Source organism: Bubalus bubalis, chromosome 6, assembly GCF_019923935.1.
Source record: "Bubalus bubalis isolate 160015118507 breed Murrah chromosome 6, NDDB_SH_1, whole genome shotgun sequence".
Lineage (NCBI taxonomy): Eukaryota > Metazoa > Chordata > Mammalia > Artiodactyla > Bovidae > Bubalus > Bubalus bubalis.
Genome location: NC_059162.1, coordinates 101,591,774 through 101,607,960, shown reverse-complemented (window position 1 = coordinate 101,607,960; position 16,187 = coordinate 101,591,774). Strand labels below are relative to the sequence as shown.

Here is a 16,187-nt window from a genome sequence, read left to right as displayed (position 1 = left end):
AAGTAGAAGCTGAGCGCGGTGATTGTGGCGTGGTAGTACAAGACCTGCGACGCGCCGCGAGTCTCAGCTCTGCTCGGGTGTGGGTCTGGACCCTAACGCAGTGTCAATGTGCAACCCATCCCAAGTTCAAATGGAGCAGGGGGCCGAGGGCCTGAATCAGTGGCATGTGGCTTCGCACCAGTTCACAGAGGTGAGTCAGGCCTTCCCAGGACACCGCGTGGGGGCTGAGAGCATGGAGGTTGGGGTAGTCGAGGGAAGCAGAAATCGGGAGGATTAGGGGTCCGAGGAATAGGTTGGGAAGGGAAGGGATGCGAGGAAGAGAACATTAATCATGTGTCGTTTGTTCCGTTAGTAGTCTTAGGGTTGGATGCTGGGAGTAAAGATTTCAGATAACTTCTGATAGAGACTTTTTTGAGTACTCTGGGAAGAAGACAAAGAAAGTTGGCGGAAGCAGAGAGGAAAAAATTACTAATGGGCAGGCCTTTGACAGACCCTGGGAATAGGATAGTGAGTTTACCATTAGATATTTCATCGATTGTTTTATTAATAAATAGCCGGATGATTGGAAGTGTAGAAATAACTGTAAAGAAGAAATATAGGGGCCATAGTAACGTAGAGTAGAGGTGTTTGATCTGATTTAGGATGTGGAGAAGACAGCCGAGTATTCATTCTGGGACCGCAGAGAAATGGTTAGGTGAAGGGCTGGCAGGTCCTGAGCCCGGAGACAGAATGCCTCCACCTTGGAGGCAGTGAAAATGCAGGAAGAGACCAAGGCCAAGAGAGTGATGGGAGAGTGGTCAAGGGGAGGGGAGGCAGAGACTCTGGAACCACCTAAGTCCTGCTGGGCTTGAGTTGGTTGTTCCAAAAGCAGGGGAAAGCCATTGAAGAGTTTAAGTATGATCAATCACAATTAAATTTGTTTTTTATAAAAAATACTGATCAATAAATGGTAAAATATATGATGGTAAACTTACCATTGTACTTCCAGTATCTGTCAAAGGCCTGCCATTTAGTCATTTTTTCCTCCCTATCTGCTTCCTGCTGACTTTACAACTTTGTTTTCCCTGAATACTCAAAAGTCTCTATCAGAAGTTACCTGAAATCTCTTTAATCCCAGCACCCAATGCTGAGACTATTAACTGAATAAATGACACGTGATTTATGTCCTGGTGGGTATGGGCAGAATTCAAGGCAATAATTAGAAAGCTATCATGATAATCCAATCAAAGTGGTGGCTGAACTAGAAAGGTGAGAGTGGAGAAAATGGAATAGATCTTGGAGTTGTTTTGGAGGTAGACATCACAAGAATTGGTAATTAACTTGGATTGGCGACATTTTCTGGGAGCAAAGGATGAGAACGAACAGGAATAATAGTTTTTTTCTCCTGGGGGTAGGTTGGGGGGTGGGTGAGTGGATAAAGCTGATCCTGGGTTTTGGACTTAGTCCAAAAACTAAATGCCTTTGGGCTATCCAAATAGTCTGAGCATTAAGCATCTGGAAGATTCTGAACAGGTCTGCCCTGGAGCTATTGATTTAAGAATAATTGACTATAAACAGAAGTGGATGTATTAACATGAGAAAGGTTGCCCGGAGAGTAGCTTAATGCAAAAGGGGACTGAGGAGGAAGGCCAGAGTGAAGGGAAGAAGAAAAACCTGGCCAGTGTGCCCTGTGTTCTAGAGGCCAAGGGGAAGGAACCATTTAAGGAAACAATGGCCATTATTCTTTTTATGGGGAAGGAATCTAGAAAAGAGTGGGTATATGTGTGCTGCTGCTGCTAAGTCGCTTCAGTCATGTCCAACTCTGTGCGACCCCATAGACGGCAGCCCACCAGGCTCCTCTGTCCCTGGGATTCTCCAGGCAAGAATACTGGAGTGGGTTGCCATTTCCTTCTCTGGGTATATGTATATATAGGTATAACAGATTCACTTTGCTATACAGCAGAAAATAATACAACATTGTAAATCAACTATACTCCAATAAAAATTTTTAAAAAGAAAGAGAACAATGGCCAGTAGTCTCAGAAACTCGTGAAAGGTCAAGCAGGGGAGGACTCTGACACGTGTTTGGGCTTGCTAACATGGAGATCACCAGTGACCTTTATGAAAGCTGTTTCTGTGAAGAAATGGGAGCCAGACTGAACTTGGAGGAATAGTAAATTGAGATAGTGGTAAAGTGTTGTAGACATCCCCAAAGAAGTTTGCCTAAGAAGAATCAGGAAAGAAAAAGGGAGGGAAAAGTGGCTGTGTACCCCAGAAATACCCATCCAGTAGATAGATCTCTGGCGCCTATTATGTGCCTACTTTATGTTAGTTACTGAGTGTAGGTGGTGAATAAAATGGATGGAGTTTTGATAAAACAGATAGGATGGCAATTTCTTTTCTTCCATAGTCAAGACACATTATCACATCTTCAGAGTTAATGAATGATAATTTCTAAATATCATCTTAGATGTAATTCTTTCAAAAATTTTTAAAAAGTTGTTTTGAAATACAGTTGATCTACAATGTCATGTTAATTTCTGCTGTACAGCAAAGTGATTCAGTCATATACACTTATATATTCTTTTTCATATTCTTTTCCATTACAGTTTATTGAAGGATATTATATATAGTTCACTGTGCTATATAGTAGCAACTTGTTTACTTAGATGTAATTCTTATTCAACTTTCCTAGTTGCTCCTAAAATGTCCTTTCCAGTTAATGTGTCCAAACCAAAATCTACTTTAAGTCTCTTTGAAATTAGAAGAGTTTTCTTTTTTCCTTACTGACCTTTCATTTTTCATCATATTAACTTTTGCCTTGTAGACTATTCCTCCTTGTGGACTTATCAGATTGCTTTCTTGTGGTACGATTTCAGTTCAGTTCAGTTACTCAGTCATGTCCAACTCTTTGCGATTCCATGAACTGCAGCACACCAGGCCTCCCTGTCCATCACCAACTCCCGGAGTTTATTCTAATTCATCTCCATTGAGTCGGTGATGCCATCCAACCATCTCATCCTCTGTCGTTCTCTTCTCCCACCTTCAATCTTTCCCAGCATCAGGATCTTTTCAGATGAGTCAGTTCTTCACATCAGGTGGCCAAAGTATTGGAGTTTCAGCTTTGACATCAGTCCTTCCAATATTAGTCCTGAATATTCAGGACTAATCTTCAGTATGGACTGGTTGGATCTCCTTGCAGTCCAAGGGACTCTCAAGAGTCCTCTCCAACACCACAGTTCAAAAGCATCAATTCTTTGGCACTCAGCTTTCTTTATAGTCCAACTCTCACATCCATACATGACTACTGGAAAAATCATAGCCTTGACTAGATGGACCTTTGTTGGCAAAGTAATGTCTCTGCTTTTGAATATGCTGTCTAGGTTTGTCATAACTTTCCTTCCAAGGAGTAAGCGTCTTTTAATTTCATGGCTGCAATCATCATCTGCAGTGATTTTGGAGCCCTCAAAATAAAGTCTGTCATTGTTACACTGCTTTCCCATCTATTTGCCATGAAGTGATGGGACCAGATGTCATGATCTTAGTTTTCTGAATGTTGAGCTTTAAGCCAGCTTTTTCAGGCTCCTCTTCCACTTTCATCATTATGATTTAGCTTGATCTAAATTATTATATACTGTATTCCCTCTAAAGATGTTAAAACTAATTGGATTCCTGATTTGGGGTAAGGATGTCTCAAAGGTACTATCTGGAGATACATCTGGCTCCCACCTTTTGGTGACATTAGGTGTGGCCCTTGAATTCGGGGAGAGAAAAGCCTTATTGATCTATTTGAACTTATATTTCAGCTTTATTGTCAGAAAGTAATTTGTAATTTTACCTTGGATCCATCCAAATGTCGCCCTCCCCACTTATCATTCACTTTCATTTAAACAAATACTAATTTTTCCTTAACTAAAAGTTCCCTTATTAGTTGCTCAGTCATGTCCGACTCTTTGCGACCCTCCAGACTGTAGCCCGCCTGTCTCCTCTGTCCATGGGATTTTCCAGGCAAGAATACTGGAGTGGATTGCCATTCCCTTCTCCAGAGGATCTTCCTGACCCAGGAATCGAACCATGGTCTTCTGCCTTGCAGGAGAACTCTAACCCTTTGAGCTACAGGGAAGACCTAAAAGTTCCCTTAGAGGATATAAATTGATTTTCCAATTCCACCATTCCTTCTGTATTAGTTTGTACTCTTCTGTAAAGGAGGATTTTTCTTAAACAACTGGAATCATTAGGTGAATTTGAAGTAATAGTTTCCTATCAAACAGAATAAATGCTTAATTTTTCACTTCAATTCACAATGTTCAGAGCTGGGATAATAGCTGACTCATTGTCACTTTTGATTCATGAATTTTCATAGATTTAATCTATTAAAATCAACAATTGTTCTTTTTGATTCTCAAATTGTTACATATGTGGCCAGTGGGAACCCCTTCTGTGCCCCTTCTTAAGCATTTAAAAAATTATGGTAAAATCTGTATAACATAAAAATATCATTATATGTAGTTATGTTTATATAGTTCAGTGGGATTAAACACATTTTCATTACTACTTTCTGTCTCCTTGAATTTGACTTCCTAAAGTATCTCATGAATAGAATCATACATTGTTTTTTTGACTGGCTTATTTCACTTGGCTTAATGTCTTAATGTTGAAGCCTGTGTCAGAATTTCCTTCCATTTTAAGACTGAATGATATTCTACTATATATATATATCTTGGAGAAGACAATGGCAGTCCAGTACTCTTGCCTGGAAAATCCCATGGACGGAGGAGCCTGGTGGGCTGAAGTCCATGAGGTCGCTAAGAGTCGGACACGACTGAGCGACTTCACTTTGACTTTTCACTTTCATGTATTGGAGAAGGAAATGGCAACCCACTCCAGTGTTCTTGCCTGGAGAATCCCAGGGACAGGGGAGTCTGGTAGGCTGCTGTTTATGGGGTCGCACAGAGTCAGACATGACTGAAGCGACTTAGCAGCAAAGCAGCATATATATATATATATATATATATATATATATATAATATTTTGTTTATCTGTTGATGGACACTTGGCTTGCTTCCACAGTTTGGCTATTGTGAATAATGCTGCCCTGAATATGTGTGTAACATATCTATTCCAGTCCTTGCTTTCGAATGGGTTGCCTTTAGGCTCTTTTGATAGTGTCTCTTGATGCACAAAAGTTTTAAATTTTGATGAAGTCAATTTTGTCCATATTTTCTTTTGTTACCAGTGCCTTCAGTATCATCTCTTAGAAGTTATTGCCAATCCAATATCATGAAACTTTTCTGTTTTTTTCCCCAAGAGTTTTATAGTTTGGCTCTTACATTTAGATTTTTTATCCATTTTGAGTTAATTTTGTATGTTTTTTTTTTTTAAATCCTTGCCTGAGATCAACATGTACACACTGCTGTATTTATTAGTTTATATTATTTATTTATTTATTTTTGGCTGTGTGGGGTCTTCATTGCCGCATGTGGGCTTTCTCTAGTTGCAGAGAGCAGGGGCTACTCTCTGGCTGTGATCACTTCTGTGGTCGTGGAGCACAGGCTCTAGCCCTTCTGACTTCCGTAGCTGGAGCCCAGGGGCTCGTTAGTTGTGGCTTGTGGACCCTGGAGCATACAAACTTAAGTAGTTGTGGCTTATGGGCTCCAGACTGGGGCTTCAGCAAAGGGGACTTCCCTGGTGGTCCAGTGGCTAAGAATCCACCATACAATGCAGGGGATCCGGGTTCAGTCCCTGGTTGGGGAATTAAGTTTCTATACTCTGCAGGGCAACTAAGCCTCCGTGCTGCAACTCCTGAGCCCATGCTCCACAACTAGAGATCCTGCATGATGCAAGCAAGATCCCAAGTGCCGCAGTGCATGGGCTTAGTTGTTCTGAGGCATGTGGACTCCTCCCAGACCAGGGATCAAAACCGAGTCCCCTGCCTTGGCAGGTAGATTCTTATCCACTGCATTCACCACCAGGGAAATCCGTGTATATGGTGTTAGGTAAGGGTCCAACTTCATTTCTTTGCATGTGGATAACCAATTATACCAGCACCATTTATTGAAAAGATTGTCCTTTCCCCTGTTGAATGGTCTTGTCATCTTTTGACAGTCATTTGACCATATATGTAAGGATTTATTTCTTGGCTTTCTTCCTTTCTGTTGGTCTATCCTTAATGCCAAAAATAGGTTTTGCTTTTTTTGTTGTTGTTTTTTGGATTTTTGTACCTATATTCATAAAAATGTTGGTTTATAGTTTTTTTTTACTTGTAGTATCTTTGTCTAGCTTTAGTATCAGGGCAATGCTTAGCTCATAGATTGGGTTAAGAAGTAGTCCCCTTTTTTCCAGTTTGAAAAAAAAAAGCATTTAGCTGCATTGGGTCTTAGCGGCACTTGGGATCTTGCTTGCATCATGCAGGATCTCTAGTTGTGGAGCATGGGCTCAGGAGTTGCAGCACGGAGGCTTAGTTGCCCTGCAGAGTATAGAATCTTAATTCCCCAATCAGGGACTGAACCCGGATCCCTTGCATTGTGTGGTGGATTCTTAGCCACTGGACCACCAGGGAAGTCCCCTTTGCAATTTTTTGTTAGAATTTGAGAAGCATTGACATTTTTCTTTAAATGTTTAGTGTAGGCATGAAGCCGTCAGGTTCAGGATCTTTCTTTGTCCTGGAAGCTTTTGGTTACTGATTTACTAGTTGTGGGTGTATTCAGATTTTCTATTTTTTCATAATTTGGTGTTGGTATGTGTTGTTTTTCTATGATTTTATCCATTTCATTTAGATTATCCAGTTTGTTGGCATGTAACTGTTCATAGTACTCTATTCTTAAAATTTTCATTTCTATACAATTCTTAGTAATGTCTTCACTTTCATTTCTGCGATCAGTAATTTGAGTCTTCTCTTTTTCTTGATCAGTCTAGCTAAAGGTTTGGAATTTTGTTAATCTTTCCCAAAAGCCAACTTTTGGTTTCAATAATATTTCTCTAATATTTCTTTCCTGCTAACTTTGGGTTAATTTGTTCTCTTTCTAGTTTCTTAAGGCATAAAGCTAGGTTTGAGATCTTTTTAAATTATAAGCATTTATGGTTATAAATTCCCTCTTAGCATTGCTTTTGCTGTACCTTGCAAGTTTTTTAGTGTTGTTTTCATTTTTGTTTGTCTAAGTATTTTCTAATTTCCCTTGTGATTTCTTTTTTGACCTATTGGTTTTTTAAGAGTATGTTGTTTAATTCCATAAATTTGGATATTTTCCAGCATTGTTGTTATTATTGATTTCTGTCTTTTAAAATCTCTTGAGCCTTAATTTGTGACCTGACATATGATCTATTCTGAGAATGTACCGTGTGCATTTGAGAAGAACGTGTATCTTGTTGAGTAGAGTGTTCTGTATATGTTTGTTGTATCTAGTTGGTTTATGTTTTGTTCAACTTCGTTTCCCTACTCTTCTTCTGTCTGCTTGTTCTATTTATTATTTAGAGTGAGACATTGGCATCTCCAGCTGTTACTTAGAACTGCTTATTTGTCCTTTCAACTCGGTCAGTTTTGGTTTCAGATACTTTGACCTATTAAGAGGTGTAAATCTTTATAATTATGCATCTTTTTGCTATGTTGAACCTTTATTAATATACTGATATATAATATCCTTTGTACTTGAAACTTTTTTTGATTTATGGTCTATTATGTTTGATAGCCACTAGTATAGACATGCCAACTCTTTTGTTTACTATTTCCATGGAATATCTTTTCCCATCTTTTCACTTTCAGCCTATTTTTGTCTCTGGATCTAAAGTAGTCTCTTGTAAACAACATATAATTAGACCATGTTTATTTGAATCCATTCTTCCAACCTCTGTCTTGATTGGAGAGTTTAAACTGTTTATATTTAAAGTAATTAATGATAGGGAGGGACTTCTGTCATTTTGCTCTTTGTTTTCAGTATGCATTTAGCTTTCTTGTCCCTTGTTTCCTGTATTATATCTTTTGTGTTTAGTTGATCTTTGTTTGTAGTGAAACTTTAATTCCCTTCTCATTTCCTTTTGTATATATCATACAACTATTTTCTTTGTGTTCACTATATGGATTAAATTTGACATCCCATAATTATAACATACTAATTTGAATTTATACCACTTAATGTGATTAAAATAAAAGCTCCATCCTGTCCTGTCCCCATTTCAGTTCAGTTATTAATGTCACAAAGTTACATCTTTATGTATTACGAGTACAAAGATACAAACTAGTACATTTTTTATGCATTGGTACCTAAGAAAACTGTTTTCCTTCATTCTCATTCTCAACACTTATGACATCAGCTATGTGGGTTTTCTGCAACAAAAAACTAACTGCCTGGAATTAGTGCCCAGTCCTACAGGTTAAGGGCTTAATCCCACAGACGGTCCCCTACCCTATATTTCTTCTTTTCGTTAATATTTATTTTTAAATTTAAAAAATAATTTTATTTATTTACGTTATTTATTTTTGGCTGTGCTGGGTCTGTTGCTGTGTGGATTTTTCTCTAGTTGCAGTTTGAAGGCTTCTCATTGCAGTGGACTCTCTTGTGGAGCACAGGCTCTATGGAGCTCAGGCTTCAGTAGTTGTGACACATGGGCTCAGCAGTTGCAGCTCCTGGACTCTAGAACACAGGCTCAGTAGTTGTGGTGTATAAGCTTAGTTACTCCATGGCATGTGGGATCTTCTCAGCCCACAGATAGATCCCATGTCTCCTGCATTGGCAGGCAGATTTTTTTTACCACTGAGCCACCAGGGAAACCCCGTTATTTTTATTTATTTGGCTGTGCTGGGTCTTAGTTGTGGCATGCAGGATTTTAGTTGAGGCATACAAGATCTCTAGTTGCAGCATGTGGGACCTTGAGTTGTGGCATGGGAACTCTTGTGGCATGTGGCATGTGGCATCTGGTTTCCTCACTGGGGATGGAGCCCAGGCCCTCTGCATTGGGAGCATTGAATCTTAGCCAAGGGACAGCCAGGGAAGTCCTTACCCCCTAATTCAGACACCAGTCACAAGTCCAGGTTGTCACCTTGGCTTCTGACCAACTGTCTGTGAATTGGAACCAGTTCCTATGACCTCCTTCTGAGATCTGATAATTTTATAGAGCAGCTCACAGAACCCAGGAAAAGTTTATTTACTATTGCTGATTTATTACAAAATGATATTTTAAAGAATACAATTGAACAGCCAGATAAAGAGCTACATAGAGGGTGAGGTATGGGAAAGGGGCACAGAGCTTCCATTCCCTCTCTTAGGTACACCACCCTTCTAGCACCTCCAGATGTTCAACAACCCAGAAGCTCTCTGAGCTCTGTACTTTGGGGATTTTTATGGCTACTTGATAATGTAGACATCACCAATTATTAATTCATTTTATAGGCCCTCTCTTGTCTCTGGAGAATGAGGGATATGGCCCAAATTCCAAGCTTCTAATGATGGCTTGGTCTTTCTTGGTGACCAGCCTCTATCCAGAAGGTCACCAGGAGTCACCTCATTAGAACAAAAGATGCTCTAATGGTAATAAACTCTTCCAGCATTTATCTGGGAATAACTTAATATCTCCTTCATATTTGAAGGACAGTTTTGCCAGTTATAAGATTTTTGGTTAGACAGTTTTTTCAGCATTTTGAATATATCAACCCACTGCCTTTTGGCATCCAAGGTTTCTAATGAGAAATCTGTTAATAATCTCATCTGCGATCCCTTATATGTGATGAGTTACTTTCTTACTGCTCTCAAGATTCTTTGTCTTTAGACAGTTTGATTATAATGTGTCTCAGCGAGGATTTCCTTGATTGATTTTATCCTACTTGAAGTTCACTGAGCTCTTTGGAGGGCTATATGCATGCCTTTCATCACATTTGAGATGTTTTCACCTATTATTTTTTCAGGCGGTCTCTCTGCTCCTTTCTCTCTCTCTTCTAGGATTCCCACAATGCATATGTTGATCTGCTTGATGTTGTCCCACAGGTCCTTTCGGTGCTCATTTCAGTTTTCTTCAATCTTTTTTTCTTCTTGTTCCTCAACTTGACAATTTCAATTGTCCTATCTTCAAATTAGCTGATTCTTCTGCCTACTCAAATCTGCTTTTGAATCCCTCTAGTCAGTTTTATTTTAGTTATTATATTTTTAAGCTCCAGAATTTCTTTTTAGTTTATTTTTAGGTTTTCTTCTTTATCAAAATTACCATTTTGTTCATACATCAGTTTTGTGACTTTGTCCACATCTTCTTTTAGCTCTTTGAGCATCTTTAAGACAGTTGTTTTAAATTCTTTGTGTAGGAAGTTCACCATCTGGTCTTCTTAGACATTTCTGTTTATTTTTTCCCCCTTTGAATGGGTCATAACATTGCTGTCCTTTTATGACTCATGATTTTTTTGTTGTTGAAAACAGGACATTTGAATCTTATGATGTAGGAACTCTGGAAATAAAATTCTTCCTCTTCCTTGGGGTTTACTGATTTTGTTTATAGTTTATTTAAATTGGGGTATGTTGTCTCTGTGACAGCATCAGCCTGAGAGGTAAGCTTAAGGTTTCCCAGATATTTTATGAGTCTGGATCTTTTCTTAGGTATGTGTGGTGACTTTCTAAATTTTCCATATATGTGGTTGCTTTTGAGTATGTGTGTGTGTGTGCGTGCGCACGCTCAGTCGCTTCAGTTGTGTCTGACTTTTTTCGACCCCAAGGACTGTAGCAGACCAGGCTCCTCTGTCCATGGGATTCTCCAGGCAAGAGTACTGGAGCAGTTGCCATTTCCTCCTCTAGGGTATCTTCCTGATCCAGGGACTGAACCCTCTTCTCCTGTGTCTCCTGCATTGCAGGCAGATTCTTTACCCACTGAACCACCCGGGAAACTTTTAACTATACTAGTTCTTAAATGTATGGTTCCCAAAAGGTGAAAAAGGGAAAAATGAAGGGAGAAGAAAACAGATGCCAGGGACTTCCCTGGCGGTCCACTGGTTAAGAATCTGTGCTTCCACTGCAGGGGGCACAGTTTCCATATCTGGTCTGGGAACTAAGATCCCGCAAGCCATGCAACATGGCCAGAGAGAGAGAGAAATAGGTGCCAGTCCTTTTAAATACCCTGTAGGTTCTGTCATTTGGAGGAGGAGGTTTGTGACGATTGCAGTGGGAGTTGGAACAGTGGCTTCCCACCTCTTTCTGCACCTCGTGATCAGAAGCAGCAGTTAGTGATTAGAACACAGAATACCCATTATTTGGAGCACAAAGTTTTCATTGCCCACTCTGGTTCTCACAAGTTGAGGCAGGCTGCTCCAGAAATGTATGCACAGCTTCCCTGTAGGGGACCCAGGATGTTTGGGGATAGCCACTAACTACCTAAGAGCTGAAACTGACTGAAATTAACTGCAGCCTACCTTTCACACCTTTCCTTGAAGTCACAAGCATTTAATAGACTCCATTGTTCCAAAGTAATTATATCAGGCAAATTCTGCAGTCAGAGACGTGAATTCCTAGTGCTTCCTACTCTACTATCTTCCCTGGTGTCAACTTCAGCTGTGTCCATTTTACACAGTCCTAATTATCTTGGGAAGTTCCCTTATTTTCTGGCACAATAAGAAGCACCAGGTTCATTTATTCATTCCTTGCTCCAGACTTGGAGTCAGAAAATTCTCCTGACTCTTCCTTTTAGTAAGGAATGGAATTGAAGGCAAAAATCTGAACATGAGGGATTTGTGCTTGTATAAAATAATTCCTATTTCAATATAGCATTATTTTTGTGTCTGATTTTTATAATTTCACTTATGCTGAAAATCCAGATTTCTCACAGTATTATGTTAAAACCTTTTTATTGTGATAAATAGCACTCAAACAAAAGTGTGAATGTAAGTGCACAGTTTAACAGATTATTACAGAATAAGGACCTTTGAAACACTGTTAGCACCACAGAAGCCCCTATGGTTTCCCTTATCATTGTCTCCTTGCCTCCTTCCCCTCTATTATTACTCATAGCCTATTGTCTGGACATAACTTCTTTGAATTCCTCTATCTACCCTGTGGTGTTCCTGTAATTGGTAAAAGCTGCAATTGCTTTCTTAAGTTTTGTTTTCCTTTTCTTTTTTTTTTTTTTTAACTTATGTTTGAATGGTGTTAATTTTTCCTTGATCTTCAACAACACTTTTCTGGTGAATTTTCTTTCTCTTTTGAGAAATTACAATCTTCAATTTCTGTTTTGGTGTTTTAGTATCTTCAGTGAATACTGCATTTTACTCATGTTTTGGTTTTCATTGGTTGAATGGATTGGTCTTTTCTGGAGAGATACTGGGGTTGTGTTCCCAGTTTCTCAGATCAAGAGCTCTCTCTATGGCAACAGTAATTGACAACTTTAAAAAATATGATTCTTGGATCGTGTCCTGTTTCAAGAAATTCTACCACCAATCTCTTCTCTTTTCCCTTAATATCAGTCAGTTAAGGAATAGTGCCCTTGCCCTCTAAGACAATCCCCCACCCTTTTAAAAAGGGCTCTTAAAAGTCTTCCCCTTTTCTTTACTTCCTCCAATGCTTGATCTCAGACTTAACCACTGCATTCCTACTCAGATGAGAGCCTCTTTTTTTTTTTCTTCCTAAATTAGTACTTCTAAAGTTTTTAAATTTATTTTTGGTTGTGGTGAGTCTTTGTTGCAGCCCACAGCCTTTCTGTAGTTGTGGTGAGTGGGCTCCTCATTGCAATGACTTCCCCTGCTGGAGCACAGGCTTTAGGAGAGTGGGCTCAGTAGCTGTGGCACAGGCTTACTTGCTCTGCAGCATATGGGATCTTCCTGGACCAGAGATCCAACTGTGTCCCCTGCATTGGCAGGTGGATTCATAACCACTGGACCATCAGGGAATTCCTGAGAGCCTCTTCTGTAGGTAAATATTTGTGAATGGTTTCTAAGTTTTGCCAAAGCCGAGACCTATCTGAACCCTCCATTCTTCTTACCTTTATGGTTTTCTGAACCTGTTCTGATAGTTTGAGATGATCTTTCACCCTCACACTTAAACATAATCTGGAATTTGAGAGTTTTCTCAAGAGTCTCAGCTGAAAGTACAGATTGTGGAATATTTTATTTGCTCTTAATACTTTTTATGAAATAAAACTAAAAGCATGCCAAGCAGGTAGAATGGCATGAGTCACTTCTGGGCTTCCACCATGCTTCTGTCAGCCAGACTGGCATTTTATTCATTTATTTGCCACACTGTGTGGCATACGGGATCTTAGTTTCCTGAACAGGGATCGAACCCAAGCTCCGTGCAGTGGAAGCAAGGAGTCTTAACTACTGGACTACCGGGGAAGTCCCCCAGACGTGCATTTTAGAAAACCCAAACTGGAGAATGGCCTGAATGTGTGATAATTCAGACAAGAGATAATGAGGGCTTGGATTAAGGGGGGGTCTGGAAATGGGGACATGTGGAAGTGTGGTTTAAGCTATGGTAAATCTCCCCTGACTTTCTTTCTCCAAGGATGCTGAGAAGTCAATGTCCATCTTGAACATGTCTTCATCTCCCGGAAGCAGTGGAATGCACACTTCTTGGAACCATAGTCCATTAGGCATTCAACACATCCCTCAGTGCACAGAGCTGCAGAGGATCCCCTTGGCTTCTGCTGAGGCACCCAGGCAGAATGCCAGTGAAATGGGGCCACAGTTCAGTATGGCACTGCCTGACCACTGTGTGAGCTACTGCCCCCAACTGACTTTCACCCCTTCCCAGATGACTTTCACTCAAGGAATGTCTCCTTCACAACCAGGAATGATGATTTTCAAGGAACCCCAGATGATGCCCTTAGGAGAGCCCAATATTCCAGGGATGGCCATGACCTTTGGTGGGAATCTAAGGATGCCCCTTAATGGGCCACCAGCCTCACCTCCCAGTGGAATCCCAATGATGTCCCACATCAGAATGCGAACAATGTCTTATCCTGGCCTCCCAACAATAGCTTCTAACAGAGACCCTTTACCACCTAAAACATTATTAAATCCAACCGTGCCTTCCACTGAGGCCCAAGCAATGCTCCCTTCTGTGGCTCAGATGTTGCCTCCTAGACAGCCCCACAACTTTGGGATGCCCCCAGGTGGATCTCCATTATTGCTGGCTTTGGAATCCCAGGGCTCTTTTGTGAACCAGCCAGTCTCCCAAGAAGACCCCTTCCTACCTAAGCAGCCCATACCTGCTCCACAAAGAGCAGAGCAGCAGTACTCCAGGACCCAGGAAAAGGCTCCCAAGCGGAGATCCCCAGTTTCAAGGCCTTACCGCTGCGACTATGAGAACTGTGAAAAAGCTTACACTAAGCGCTCCCACCTCGTGAGTCACCAACGCAAACACACAGGTAAATGAAATATCAGACATGTAGGGTGGGTGGAGGAATCTCTGGTTTTAGATTTGTGGTCTGTAATGGTTTGAAATTAGCCCGTCATCCTTAAAGCTTGGGATCAAGCTCTGGTGGCCCCACTGACCTGCTTTCCCACAGTCTGGTATGCCTGTGCTGAGATGATGGAGACTGCTAGTTATGCCATCCCCTCACTGCTTTCCTACATTTTTCCTTCTGATTCCTCAACATTGACGGCTCTGCTTCATCGGGTCAGACCCCTTTCTTCCTACCTGCTAGCCTGTTCCTCTAAATTTCTTCTCTCCCTTGTCATTCCCCAGGTGAACGGCCCTATAAATGCATGTGGGAAGCCTGTACTTGGTCCTTCTTCCGTTCTGATGAACTTGGAAGACATACTCGCATACACACCAAACATCGACCACATAAATGTGACCAGTGCGGCCGACAATTCATGAGATCTGACCATCTCAGGCAACACCAAAGGACTCATATGCGGACGCCAAGATCTCCAGACCCACCTGCTGACAATGGATGTATGGCTGGTCCTCCTCCTACTCCTGGTCTTTAGGTCAATCTGCTCATCCCCTCATTTTGGCTTCTCCACCCAGATCCTGCATGCCTCTGACCAGCTAGTCTCTTTGGTGGGTGTAGGCTTTGATGAAGACACTAAGATTATGAGGCAATGGTGAAGCCCGTATGAGCTCTGGACCCAGTCAGGGCTCCTCAGAAACTGTGTTGGATGTCCTCACATCTCTGGGGCCACCTACTTGTGCCAAGTTCAGCCACATGGGAAGATGGAGCAAAGTAAAGAATGGGAGCTTTAGTCAAAAGCTCTTTATCTTATGTCACTCCCAGCTTGAAACCCTTTAGCGACTCTCCTTTGCCTGCTACACAAAATCCAAGTTCCTTATCTTGGTCTTTGACAGTTTCCAGAGCCAGACTATGTTCAAATCCTGAATTACCACTTACTAGCCATGTGACCTTGGGAAAGGTTTTTGACCATTGTGCCAGGTTTCCTCTTCTGATAAATGAGAAAAACAGTATTGGACTTTTGTGAACACGTCTTATGTACAATATCAAATGCTCTCTGGCACTCGTTAGCCACATATCCAATTTGTCTCCTCCCATCATTTCCAGACTTGGATGAAATGCTCCCCACAGGGCATGGGATCTGACATCTCAAGTAGCCACTAGCAACCCAGGAGTGTGGAAGAGTTAATGCTCCAGGCGTAGTGTTTGACTATTGGGAGTTGGGAGAAATCCAGGCGGATAAATTCCCTCTTCTTCCCTCCCTTCCCTGAACTGGTGCAGGATTTCTCCCAGTGGGGAGACCTCCCAGGCAGCCAGTGCACACAGCTTCTGTGGCTCTTCCAGGCTTGTCGTGAAGCAGACTGTGCACTGTCACCTTGCATTACCTCCCATTCTTCTTACCTTGTGTCCCTTTTCTCATCCTCAATGCCTCGGGTTTTTGTCACCCAAATAAAACACTGATACTTAGTTCATGTTCCAGGCTCTGTTTTCTAGGTGACTCGTGGGTGGAGGACACTAGACTGGGACAGAGAAGGATGAACCCCACTGTAATTTCCCCTCTGCCCCCTACCAAGCCCAGGTACCTGGACTCCTAAATATCACAGGGCCTGTTCTGCCCTGCCCCTCCCGTGGGGTTAAGGGCATAATGACTCCCCTGGCAACTCAACCACAGTTGGTTCAGAACCTCATTTCTGTACCTCAGCTGGCTGTTTTACTGACCAGCAAACTAATAGGAACTGGCCTAAGTCCTCAAGTAGCAGAGCTGGGATCCCAGTCAGGAGCTGTCCACTTCAGAGGTGGATCTCTTACCTTAGAGGTGATATCTTCTACAGGTATCTCCTAGGCCCAGC

General features: G+C 41.4%; 1 protein-coding gene across 1 annotated transcript; it reads left to right on the top strand.

The window, feature by feature from the left end:
* The first annotated feature begins 7 nt into the window (after positions 1 to 7).
* LOC102414307 (Krueppel-like factor 17) lies at positions 8 to 15,804 on the top strand. Its single transcript, XM_025288877.3, has 3 exons — positions 8 to 190; positions 13,443 to 14,307; positions 14,628 to 15,804. Exons 1-3 carry the CDS (start codon positions 107 to 109, stop codon positions 14,873 to 14,875), a joined length of 1,197 nt encoding a protein of 398 aa, XP_025144662.1. The 5' UTR covers positions 8 to 106; the 3' UTR covers positions 14,876 to 15,804.
* The last annotated feature ends 383 nt before the right edge of the window (positions 15,805 to 16,187 follow it).